The following is a 13238-nucleotide window of genomic DNA, read 5'->3' as shown; positions in this document are numbered from 1 at the left end:
AATAATAGAATGCTTTCTTTCTTTTCTTTTTTCTTTCTTTCTTTTTTTTTCTTTTTTTTTTTTTTTTTTTTTTTTTTTTGAGACAGGGTTTCTCTGTGTAGTTTTTGGTGCCTGTCCTGGATCTTGCTCTGTAGATCAGGCTGGCCTCAAACTCACAGAGATCCACAGAGTACTCTGCCTCCTGAGTGTGGGATTAAAGGCATGTGCCACAACCGCCCGACTCTAGAATGCTTTCTAAGAGGTCAAAAATGGGTTTAGTGCATTTCTTTCATGCAACAGTCACCCAATTAACCTGAGCTAGCTTCCTCAGAACAACCTGGTGGCTGTTGTGGTGATACCTGAATGCATAAATCACAGGCCTGTCATCTACAAGGTTCTCATCTAGTAACTAAGATACATACCAACAACTTACTGGAAACATAAGGGCAAACATCCAAATATTAGCATAGTTTAGCATAGGTAAATCCGCATTCTGGAGAATGCTGATTGGCAGAAGGAAGGGAAAGACTGCCAAGAGATGATAGCTAATTCAGGCCTTAGGAGAGAGTACATTTACACAAAGGAAGGTCAAGGTGGAAGAGCAGAGCAAGATATTGCAGGTTGATGACCAATGTGAGCAAACACCATTGTGTCTGAGGTTGTCTGGGAAACCTGAAGCAATTCAGTCAGGCCAGAGCCTGAGGTAGCTGCACAAGGAAGGAAAGATGACATTACAAAGCTAAGTCTAAGCTCAAAGACCTTCAGTGCCAAAGAAATCTTAACTTTATAGTACAGAAAATGGAAATATAATAAAGGTGTCTGAAGAAAGAAATGATTCAATTAGTCCTCTAAGGAAATGCCAAATAAGCTACACAGAAGTATAAAATGGAAGAAATCGAGGTAGAAACAAATGCAGTGGTCATATTAACAGAAACCGCTATCACATGAGAACTGGTTATGGAGACAGGAAGGAATGAAGAGGGAAGCTACACAGAGATAACAGTTTTAGTTTTGACCATGCTGGTACAGATGTTCACATGACCAACTGGGAACACAGGTCTGAATTAAAAGGAAAAGCAGAAGTCAGAAGTAGACATTTAGAAACTATCCATACAGAGATGATTGCTTGAAAACAAGAAAATAGGTGAAATGAACTAGATAGAAAAGACAAAGCAAATAAAGCAGGCTGAGCATATAAATTTATTTATTTATTCGTTCATTCATTCATTATCTATCTATCTATCTATCTATCTATCTATCTACTATCTATTTATTTTTCAGGACAAGGTCTCAATCTATAGCTCTGGTTGTCCTGGAACTTACAATATAGACCAGGCTGGCCTTGAACTCACAGAGACCTGCACATCTCTGCTTCCCAAGTGCTGAGATTAAAGGGCACACACTACTATGCCTGGCTCTTATGCTGCATTTTTAAAAGAGGGAAATGGGAGCTAAAGTCTTAGGGAATTATTTTGACAGGCTTATTGATAACAGGCAGTGGGATTCACACTCCTAAAAAAAAGTTTTTAAAACTAGCTGTTTTGCAGGGCCATGGTGGCACACGCCTTTAATCCCAGCAGAGTCAGGCAGCTCTTGAGTTCAAGGCCAATCTGGTCTACAGAATGAGTTCCAGGACAGCCAGGGCTACACAGAGAAACCCTGTCTTGAAAAAACCAAAATCCAAAAGAACAAAAAACAAAACCTAGCTGTTTCTTTTCTCGAGTCATTCATTTATACAGCTTTGTTTTATTTATCTACAGTAAGAAAAGAAACTAGATCTTCCTGAATAAGGCTAAAAACTTCTTGACATCTTTAGATTAGGTTACTATAATCTAATAGATTAGAAAAATATCCTCTGTTCATGCTTCAGGAATGCTGTAAAGGATATTTTCATCTTCTTGCCCATTTGTTAGATAAAACTTAGCTGGACTAATGCTGCAAGGCAAGTTTTCTGTGACTCATAAACACTGTGCCTGAGATTTAACCTATCACTTTGATTGTTCACATTTCTACCAAGAAATTCCAACATCAAAAGCTACAAGTCTATAGACTTACTGCAAGCTTTTCTGACATAAGAAGACCTGAGAATATTTTTTTGTTACCTTAGTGTTTATTATGTTTCTTCTAGTGTAGAGTAATCAAAATTTATAAGAAAGTTAGAAAAACTGTTTATGTCGTTTTATCATTTTCCCAAATATTAATAGCCATGAGCCTAGTGAGTGATATTAGACTACCAAGACAACTCTTTTAAATGTAAATTTCTACTTTAAAGATTTATTTATGGGGATAGAGAGATGGCTCAGAGGTTAAGAGCACTGGCTGCTCTTCCAGAGGTCCTGAGTTCAACTCTCAGCAACCACATGGTGGCTTATAATCATCTATAATGAGATCTGGTCCCCTCTTCTGGCATTCACCAAACATGCAGGCAGAATACTGTGTACATAATAAATAAATAAATCTTAAAAAAGATTTATTTATTATTTTCATGAGTATGTGTGAGCTTGCATGAGTTTATATGTGCCACATGTGTACCTTCTGAAAAAGTAATCTGGTGTTAATGGGCTGTCATGCTTGTCTCCTGCTATCCTCCCAGCAAATGTACTTCTCTGTTTATCATGGGTAAATTAGCAGCTCATTCTTGTTCTAATTTGCATTTACTTGTATATATGGATTAAAGTGGTGTTTTATTCTTCTTTGCTGTGAGCAGTATAGAAACTTACATGGTAAATATACGCATATAGTTTAGAGCTCACTGGTTCTACATAGCTTGCTAAAACAATAATCTACAGATCTACCTTTTTTAACAACTTAAAAATGTTTTTGAATTATATTGTGTGTGTGTGTGTGTGTGTGTGTGTGTGTGTGTGTGTGTGTGTGTTCAAAGGATGACATGTGGGAGTTCTTCGTTATCCCAAGTGGGTCTCAGAAATCAATGTAGTCAGGCATGTTGGCAGGCACCTTTACCTGATGAGCAATCTCACCAGCCCTCTAACCAAATTTTCTTCTTGAAGAAGCTACTTTTATTCCTCTTTGCTATGTTTTGATAGTTAGCCTCATGTATTAAATATATGGCTATATCAATATTTAAAATTTGCCCTTTTTGACATTTTTAGCCTTCTTCTATAAGGGGAGAATTTCACCCTCTGCTTCTCCAATACCACTCCACTTACTACATTCATATCTTATTCATCTTGCTGTATGGTTACATAGTAATTATGGCAAGAATAAACAATATTACAACTATGTGTATTACCCAGACTTCGGCCACATAGTAAGTCCTATGTGTAACATAACTAAGTGGTTAAGAGAATAGATCCCAAAGGTAAAGTTCCTGGGTTCACATCTTATCTTTGTCATTATCTTTTACTAGCACTACCACTCCTATCTCTAAAAAAAGTATTTTTTTAATGACAGAATATTGATGTGTAGCTTAGTTGGCCATGAACACATAGTGATCATTCTATCTGAGCTTCTTCAGTGCTAGAATTACAGGAATTATCATGCATAGCAAAACTTTTATTTTTTAATTTGCTTTTTTTAAAAAAAAGACATAATGTAGTCAATGCTGACCATGAACTGCTGATCCTCCTTTTCCTACCTCCTGAGTGTTGGGATGACAGGCATGTGTTCCAAACCCAGTTTTATGTGATGCTAGAGACTGAACTCGGTCCTTTCTGCATGCTAGACAAGCAATCTATCAACTGAGCTACAATCCCTAGTTTAAATATTTTACTCTTGGTTGAGTATATATACAAATGAGTACATTTGTATATACTTATGAGGTACACAATTATGTTTAGTTCACATACACTGATAGTAAAAAACGGTGCTGGTTGGTAGCGCTGATTACTGGTGGAAAAGTCACAGGCCACAGTAGAACCCAGTGTTAGTTTTTAGAGCTTTATTAGGAGAGAAAGTAGGTGGGGGGAAGGAGACCAGGCCTGGTGAGAGAGAAAGATGGGGGAGGGAGCAGACAGAGCAGAGGGCAGAGAGGAAAACAGAGAGAGAGAGAGTGAGGGTCCGCATGCAGCTTTTTAAGGTGGGTAAGTAGTCGCCTGTGCCCGCTGATGATGTAAGACGCAAGAACCCAAGCTGAACATGTGCCGGAATGAGGGCAGGATCCTAACATACACTAATGATTACCCCAGGATACTCAGAATACCCATCACCCTAATGTTTTATCTTTTTTTTTTTTTTTTTTTTTTCTGGAGCTGAGGACCGAACCCAGGGCCTTGCACTTGCTAGGCAAGCACTCTACCACTGAGCTAAATCTCCAAACCATTTTATCATTTCTTTATGGTGAAAATATTCAAAATCCTCTTTTGACTATTTGGAGATAAACAATGTGTTTTATATAATTTTGTTTACCCTGCTGTGTTACAAAACCTAGTAACTTACTCTTCTCATCTAACCAACTGTTCTTATATCCCTTTCCAAGCTTCAACCCCATCCCAACCCCAAGGTAACCAATATTCTACTCATAATTTGTAATGCAATTAGTTTTTTAAGAGTCTAATTATGAGTGAGACTGTGCCGAAGGTATTTATCCCTTTGTATGTGAAGTATTTACCTAATGTCCTATAGGTACATCCATGTTGATTCAATTAACAGGGTTTCATATTTTTATGGCTGAACACTATTCAGTCTTTATTTCTGTCTGACTTTCTAATATACATAATCTCACTTACATGTAGAATCTAAAAGACTTGATCTTAATGAAGCTGAGAGGAAATTGGTGTTTATGTAGGCTAGAGAGAAGGTTGAGTAGCTAAAAGAGTAGTTGGCCAATGGGTACTAAGTCACAGGTAGAGATGAGCAAGATGTTCAGGTGCGCTTTTACCCAATGTGATAACTATAGATAATAACTATAGTTCACTCTAGTTTTCTGAAAAAATAGAAATGATTTTAAAAGTTTTCATCACTAAAAAAAAAAAGATGGACATATGTATTAAAATCCAATCCCCACTGGGCATTGGTGGCACATGCCTTTAATCCATGTATTTGGTAGGCAGAGGCAGGCAGATCTCAGTGAGTTCAAGGCCAGCCTGGTCTACAAAGCAAGTTAAAGGACAGTCAGGAATGTTACACAGAGAAACCCTGCCTTGAAAAACAAAAAAAAACAAAACAAATCCAATCCCCATTTATAATGCTCTGTATTTACACTTTATGCATCAATTAAAAAATACAAGAACTCAGTGTTTTATGTAGCATCCAGTTCTTGTTACATGCATAGAATAGGGTATCTTTCTGAGAACAGAGAAAAATTATTTTTAAATTCCCAGTTGACTTTCTAGTCACCATGCCTACCTTTTTTGTTTTTACCTTTGTTTTTCTGTTTGTTTGCTAGCTTTAGTATCTGTTTTCACTTTATTTTATGTTTGCTAGTTTTAGGGAAAGTTTGTATCATTAAGTTTCTCCTCTTATGCTAGTAAAATACCAGGAGAGTATTCTGAATATTTGCTTGAGGGGTAATGACAGCAAGGAAAGTAGGAGGGAGAAGTCTCATCCTGCAATTTGGAAACGTTTGTTTATTTACCCTGTATTTGGTAAAGTACCTTGCTTTTAATTCCCCCTGGTATCTCAAATCTAGATACTTGGAGGTTTTGGGATTTGTTTTTCATCCCTGAAAACATAACTAGAGGTATAAGTAGAGAGTGCAGCGAAATGGGAAAGAGAACATGACCCAGAAATTAATGGCTCTTTCTAAGTGCCTTTTACCATAATCTAACTACTATTAGCTTTGAGTGAGTGAGAGAGAGCGCGGGGGGGGGGGGGGGGGGGGGTTTAACGGGGGAGAGAGACAGAGAAACACAGAGTGTGTGTGTGTGTGTGTGTGTGTGTGTGTGTGTGTGTGTGTGTACTTTTGCCTTTGTTTTTCACATGCTTGAAGGACCAGGTCTTTAAAGTAAATCCTTTACTACAGCTTTATTGGGGTTTGTGGAAGGAGTACAATTAGAAGCTTAAGTTTAATGAGCTATTTCTATCCCTAGAAATCCAGGATGAATCTAAAAACTACTCCTAATTGTTTATCCACTCATTCTCCCTTCCTATCTGACCTTCCAATCACAATTGTGTTTTATTAATATTGTGCTAATAGGTACTAATACTATCAATTAGCATACATTAACTAAATTTTAATACATTAACAATGCTTTGGGGATGATTAAGAGAAGCCCTATCCTGGGTCACATTTTAGAGGACTCTACTGTCTTGTTCTTAGACACCAATCCCTGTATTTTGAATGTGCAAACTGAGAACAACAACCCTGATGTCAGTCTGTCTATACAAAGGACTAGGAAACAGTCCTTTATTTGAGACATATTACTGCCATCTGCTGGAAAACCATGAAATAACTGCAAACTGTAACAATTTAATGAAAGGTGCCCACAGTCACCTTCACAGAAATGAACAATCTACAGTGCCACGATGGAGGTAAGAGAGCAGATGAGAAAGGCCTCTTCTTGTCAACTGGCACACCTGATAGGACAGTTGGTAAAAGTAGCTGCTATGATGGTGGCTTGGAGAATGTCAGTGTTCTACCACAACTTACAAAAATTTCGTATTGCTTGTGCATAACTTAATTTATGTATGATAAATATTAGGAAGTACTATATGGCAGTATCAAGAAAAGGACAGCTTATAAAAATTTCCATTGTAAGCCGGGCGGTGGTGGCGCACGCCTTTAATCCCAGCACTCGGGAGGCAGAGCCAGGCGGATCTCTGTGAGTTCGAGGCCAGCCTGGGCTACCAAGTGAGTCCCACGAAAGGCGCAAAGCTACACAGAGAAACCCTGTCTCGAAAAACCAAAAAAAAAAAAAAAAAAACCAAAAAAAAAAACAACAAAAATTTCCATTGTTAAGCTTCTACCTTTCTTTTAAAATGTTGAGTTCACAGGTTACAGTTACACTAAAAATGACTATTTACTAAAATCCAGCTCTTATGTTCATGTAACCTCCTATTTACTGTTTGTAGACAAGGAATACTGTCATCTGAAGAAGTCATTTCCTTTCTGAAAAATCTGAACAATTTGAACATAATCTTTTAAATTAAAAAAAATACCCTTTTATTATTTTAAGAGTATATATGTTTTGCCTGAATATATGCCTGTATACCATGTGAATGTCTGGTGTACACGAAGGCTAGAAGAGGGCATCAGATCTTTCCTAAATGGAGTTATAGATAGTTGTGGTCTGTCTTGTAGGTGCTGGGAATCAAACATGGGTCCTTTGGAAGAGTAACAAGTGCTCTTAACCACTCAGCCATCTCTCTGGCCCCAAATATAATCTTTTGACTAATAAACAAAAACCTGGAAATCGTTATGGGGAAGAGTAGTTTTTCTAAATTCTCTAAATCTTGAAATGAGTGCTTTGTAAAACATGGCATTTCTAAAAGAACAGAATCTGATGAAACAAAATCCATGATGAAATCTTCTGAGTGTAAGATCATGAGAATAAGGGCAAGTAAAAGTAACACCTTACTCAAGTTGCTATCATTTCTTGTCTAGGTGACTGTAACAGTATCCTAACTTGTCTTGAATTCCCATTCTTGTACTTTTGCTATTAATCCCTTATAGAAAGACTCAAAGCCTTCATGAGAGCCTATGAACCTCGTGATCTGTGATCTGGCTGTCCAAGAGCATGGTGCCATGCCTATTCCTCTCCCTGTTGTTCATTCCCCTCTAGTCTCATGGGCTCTCCTAATTGGATCCCCCACTCCTAAGTTTCTATAAGTGTGACAGCCATACTATTAGATTATTACAAACACCATGGAGGTCTTTCTCAGTAAGCTAGGCTAAAATGATTATTCCAGATACCTTGGCTTCCCCAGTCCTTCTTTCAACTTTGTTTTCTGTTTTGTTCTTGTCCATATCTGACTATATAAAACTACTTTGGGGCTTATTGTCTATGACTCCTTAGTAGAACGCAAGCTCACAAAGTGAGAGTTTTTAAAAATATTTTCAGTGCTAACCCCTAGAACCTACAATGACTTCTAGTACTTAACTACCTAGCAGTGTTACTGAAATCATCATCTAAAAACAACAAACAAAAACAGTATTCCAAACAAGCAACAGAATTTTGAAGTGCAAACCTTTCCTCCTTCATTTTACTTATACTGTTAATTTCATTTAGTAGTTGATTGGGGGACTCTCAGTAGAATGTCCTTATTGGAAAAACAGTTAAAATTTACCTTTCAGGGATACTGAAGAAAACAAGATTTTTGAAATTTATATTCACCTAGTAGACTTTCTCTCCCAACTCTGGAGATCAACGGAATTTTTGGTTACTATTAAATTGTTACAAAACACACAAAGGAAACAACTTGAAATAGCATCTTTTTAAAAATAATGTTAATCCTACTATGAGTACTCATGGTGGCTCTAACAATATTGTATCTATCAAATTGAGGACCACCTTGATGTAGGAGGAAGGAGCTAGGCCCTGCCTCAACTTGGTATGCCGGACTTTGTTGATTACCCAAGGGGGACCTTACCCCCTCTGAGGAATGAATGAGGGGGTAGGATGAGGGTAGGTCAGGGGGAGGAGAAGGGGGAACTGGGGATGGTATGTACAATGAAAAAAAATCTTTCAATTAAAAAAATAAAGAAAAGAAAAAAAATTGAGGGCCAGAAGTCAGGGGACCAGTTCATGAACTGCTTTAAGAAAGACAAAAGGGCATAGTAATAATTAACATCACTACACTAATACTGTCACTGTGACTGATTAACAGGCATACCCTATCCTTTATCTTTTCTCATCTTTATTCTTCATTAGTTCTCGTTACTCATTCAGTCACTCAATATTTATGGAGTGTCTCTATCAACCTGCCATCCCTTTGACAGGTAATATATAAAGTGAGTTGTCCCCACTTGCTGTTCAATTTCCTCTCTCAATATACTATCTTTTCAAGCCATTTCAGTATGGTTTCTGCTCACTGAAACTGCTAGACTAAATTCACTAAGAACCTAAATGTCACTAAATCCCAAGATGGTTTGATTTTTAGTCCTTATCTTAATGCTTCCCTTCAGTAGCCTATAATAAAGTTAATAGTGGTTCTTAACTATCCTCCCTGCTCAATTTATTTAGTCCATTTATTTGACAACATGATCTTTCCATCATCCCCCAATTTGAGGGATGTGTAACACTAAAGCAGGAAAGTGCTCAGATGCTCAGCTTAATAAAGTATCCCAAAGTGGACATGAGCGGTATGACCACTGCCTCAGTCAACAAAAGGACACTGAAAGCACTCCAGAAGCTTGTCACATTCTTCCCTCTTGTTAATTCCTGCCTCTTCCCTGAAACTAACCACTACCCTGACTTCTAACACCACAGATTAGTTTTGCTACTTGGAGCTTCATCTAAATGGATGAGACAGCAGGCACCATTGGGTGTATGGTTCAGTGAATTCTTCAGTAAAATACCATGCCAAGACTCTCGCTCATTTTCCACTAGGAACCTGTACACATACCAGGTCAACGCTTTCCTGTCATAGGTCTTATAAACACACTGTCCTGCTCCATAATTTGCCTTTTTACTTTTTTAATGGTATTTTGATACACAGTTTCTAATCTTTATTAATTAAATCAGTCATTTACCTAATGATTAATACTGTTTGTCTTCTGTTAAAGACATTCTGCAAGCCTACAGTGTTACTTCTCTGTTTTAGACCTACAACACATCTGGAACTGGTTCTGTGCACGACTTAGCAAAGAAGTGAAGCCCACATCCACTCTACTCATAAGTATTATCTGATTGATCTGAGACCAATGGCTGAAAAGACTGCCCCCTCACTGCTCTACCAGGCCCTCTTTGTAACAATATATGTCCTACATAAAAGTACAACCATTTCAGGATTCTGAAGTCTGTTCAAACAGATCTTGATACTGAGAGGTTAAGTATTCTTGTTTTGTTTTCTTCTACTCTGCCTTATTTTTGTTTTCATTTTGTTTGTTTTGAGACAGTGGCTCTTATGAGGCCCTGGCTGGCCTGAAACTCACTATAAGACCAGCCTGGACTTGAACTCACCGAGATTCATCTGCTTTTGCTTCCACAGTGCTGGGATTAAAGGTATGTACCACCACTCCCAGATATCCTGGCTATTCTTGGTCTATGTCATTTCTAGGTAAAATTAAGACTATATGATAACTTAGAAAAGGAATCTCATTCTATAATTTTGATTCTGAAAACTGAATACTGTTTTCTACACAAAAATGCTACACACATACACACACACACACACACACACACACACACACACACACCCCTCCTGCCTAGTGCTAAGGATTGAATCCAGTCTTTCATGTATGCTAGGCAAGCTCTCAAACACTCATTACAACTCTACCTCCCAGACTTTCATTTATTTAAATCCTTTTTATAATTTTCTATGTAGAAGTTTTGCACACCGCATTAGATATCTTTTTCCTAGATTGTCTTGTGATGTTGTACTAGGCATATCAATTTTTTTCAATTTCTACTTGCAGGCATACAGAAATACCAGTAGAAATAATTAATCTTTAAATACTTATATTTTTGTTTCTACATGTATTTGTTCTATCTTGTTAAGTAAAACAAACAAACAAAACAAACACACACACACACACACACACACACACACACACACACACACACACACGAAACCCTACAAGCCTACTACACTCTTTTATTCTTGAGACAGGCATCAAATGTGACAAACACAAGTGTTCAATGGAACGTTCAACAAAAGATAATCTTGCCTAAAGAAAATTCACCAGGAAATAAAAATAAAACAGGCTAACTAATTCAAAATTCAACTGATATGAAAGAGACGAATATCTCCAGAGATAAGCTTTGCCCTCTCATATTAATGAGGGTAAATTTCAGTGCTAATTTTAGGAAAACAACTCTGAAAATGATCACTAAGTCTCATTAGTCAGGACAACTGTCAGACCTGTCCAGAATAAAAGCCAGAGAATGGCTCGAGGCCAGACACCTTTGCTACCTGCCGCCATCTTATTTTGTCTTTAGGAACAGTACCTGAAACACAAGTGATATTTAACTATTTACTATACAGTCATTAATTGTCTCTTCTAGAACTCTGTAGTAATTCTTCAGACTATGATTGTACTTTCTCAAAACCTAAACACTTCAATATAGCAGAAACAATGAAAAAATGAAAATGAAAGGTGGTGGCTGTTAGCCAGTTTATATATATGAAATATCAGTGCAAATGAAATAAAACAAGCTATAAAATATCTACACTCCAGTAAGTTTTCAATATTATGTGGGCCTACACTGGCTTCAACACATGCTAAAGTGGTTCAAAGTAAACCAGATGACTGGACTATGGCTTCTCCAAATAGTAAACTTGGGAGAAAATATTTGCTGGCCTATTTTTTTTTAAGGCAGAAAATTTTATAAGACAATAAGAGAAATAAAGTATTTAAATTCTTACCTACATTTAGACAACACAGCAAAAACCTTATTTTAGAAAACAAACCCAAATCACAGAATTACAGACATTGACCACCATCACAGAAACAATGATTTTATTTTATTTACTTACCATGTATCCATGAGTAAAATATTTATGGTTCACTAAATACATAATAGTACAATGTAAAAATCCCAAAGCAGGTCCCATTTTTCAGATTTCTTCATTATTTTAAACTGTGTATTCCTTTAAATTATTGTGCCAGTTTACTTACTTAAATATTGCAAAACAAAACAACTAAAGATATGTAGGATATAAAGTGGTGGAAGGGCTAGCTGCTTTGCTATTGAACAATTCTTTTGGGATATAACAATTAAAATGACCCAGTCTATTTAAAAACAAACAAAACAAACAATTAAAATGTGTTTGGGGAGTTTCTGATTTGGGGGACAGTGGTGTCATCAATAAGCATCCCTGATTTGAAATGAAAGGAGTTAACATTTCTCCTTCTGTCATCTACTTGAACCACTGGTCTGAATATAATCTATGTAGAACATACAAAGTTAACTTAGCCTTCTCTGAAATCCATGAAATCACCAGCAGCTATGAAAAAGTTGTCTAAGCCACTCATTACCAAGTTCTCTAACACAGTAACTTAAACAATACTACCAATGCTCTGAAAACCCAGAGATCAGCAATAGTGCAGAAATATGCCATCCAACTTGCCTAGACCAAAGAGCAATCTTACTGAGTAGCGCACAGATAAATTCCATTACATACAATAACTGAGGCTGCTTGGTTATAACTCTGATGAACTTTAAACCTGGATCAACAGGTTTGAACTTGAACACACAGGTTTAGCAAGAAACATACAATGCTTTGTTTTACTGTAGCAGTGACAAAGCCACAAATCATCCAATAAAATGTAAGGATTTTGTTTCCTTTCATTAGCTTACCTAGTTTAGCGGTGCCCTCTGGTGGGTACTCAGGAAACTGACCCTCGGAAGGGACACTGACAGTTCTCCTCAGGCACCGCCCTTTGGTGGAATCTGTCTGTTGCTCCTGTCCTTCCATGGGTATCTATTTAGCCAAGTGAAAGAGAGAAAACAAAATAATGAACTTGTCTAAGTACTATCTGACTGAATAATGTTTTTAATTAATGAAGATTTAATTAATAGTGTGGAATGAGATTTGAAAGCAGGAGGAATGTAGAAATGAAGTATAAGAGATGCTAAGATTACCAACCCCTTTTACAGGAAGCTGCTCTTTAGAAAGAAAACTGAAGGATCAGGAAAGGCCAGTATGTAAATTAGCTTACCTGGAGACTGTACAAATCCTATCTAGGTGTGAACCTGCTCTGGAAGCTCAGAGAACAAAACAAAACACCTACACAAATAAAAGCCCACTCTGTATCAGAAACTGGTTTACAAACTTTGATTTTATCCAATATTCAAAAAGTCAAATGTTGAAATAAATGCTGACCATAAAAATTAAGCTTCAATATTCTCTGAAAAGAGGGTTGGTTTTGTTAAAGATTTTAAATAAAACCAACAAACTTTTATTCAGTATTAAAATCAAATACTTAAATTTAGTTAATAAAATCTATTTCCAATGCAAACATAGATATTTACACAGGTACAAAGATAAAACAGCATATTTTATCTCAAAGGGGTGACTTTCTATAATAGTAAAAATATTAGTTTCAAAATCATACTGAATAGTTATTTGTATAAGTGAATGAGAACTATGAATTTTTTTTAAACTCTCTTCAGCAGTGTTATTATTGTAGAATAATGCATGGCATCTTCAGGGGTGGGGCACAGTATTTTCCTCATAGCTATAGGAATACAGTC

At 36.8% G+C, this 13238-nt stretch overlaps 1 protein-coding gene across 2 annotated transcripts in view; it reads right to left on the bottom strand.

Annotated features, from left to right (window-relative positions):
- Rasal2 (RAS protein activator like 2) overlaps window positions 1–13238 on the bottom strand; it is a 300128-nt gene that overhangs the window by 136598 nt on the left and 150292 nt on the right. For both annotated transcript variants that reach the window (XM_059280774.1, XM_059280775.1), the window contains exon 3: window positions 12342–12465. In XM_059280774.1, the coding sequence (XP_059136757.1) occupies window positions 12342–12465 (124 nt within the window). The remainder of the gene's footprint in view (window positions 1–12341; window positions 12466–13238) is intronic.

This window comes from Peromyscus eremicus, chromosome 15 (genome assembly GCF_949786415.1).
Source record: "Peromyscus eremicus chromosome 15, PerEre_H2_v1, whole genome shotgun sequence".
In the NCBI taxonomy this organism is placed as follows: domain Eukaryota; kingdom Metazoa; phylum Chordata; class Mammalia; order Rodentia; family Cricetidae; genus Peromyscus; species Peromyscus eremicus.
Note: the sequence above shows the minus strand (reverse complement) of the source record. Positions and strands in the feature narration are given on the sequence as shown.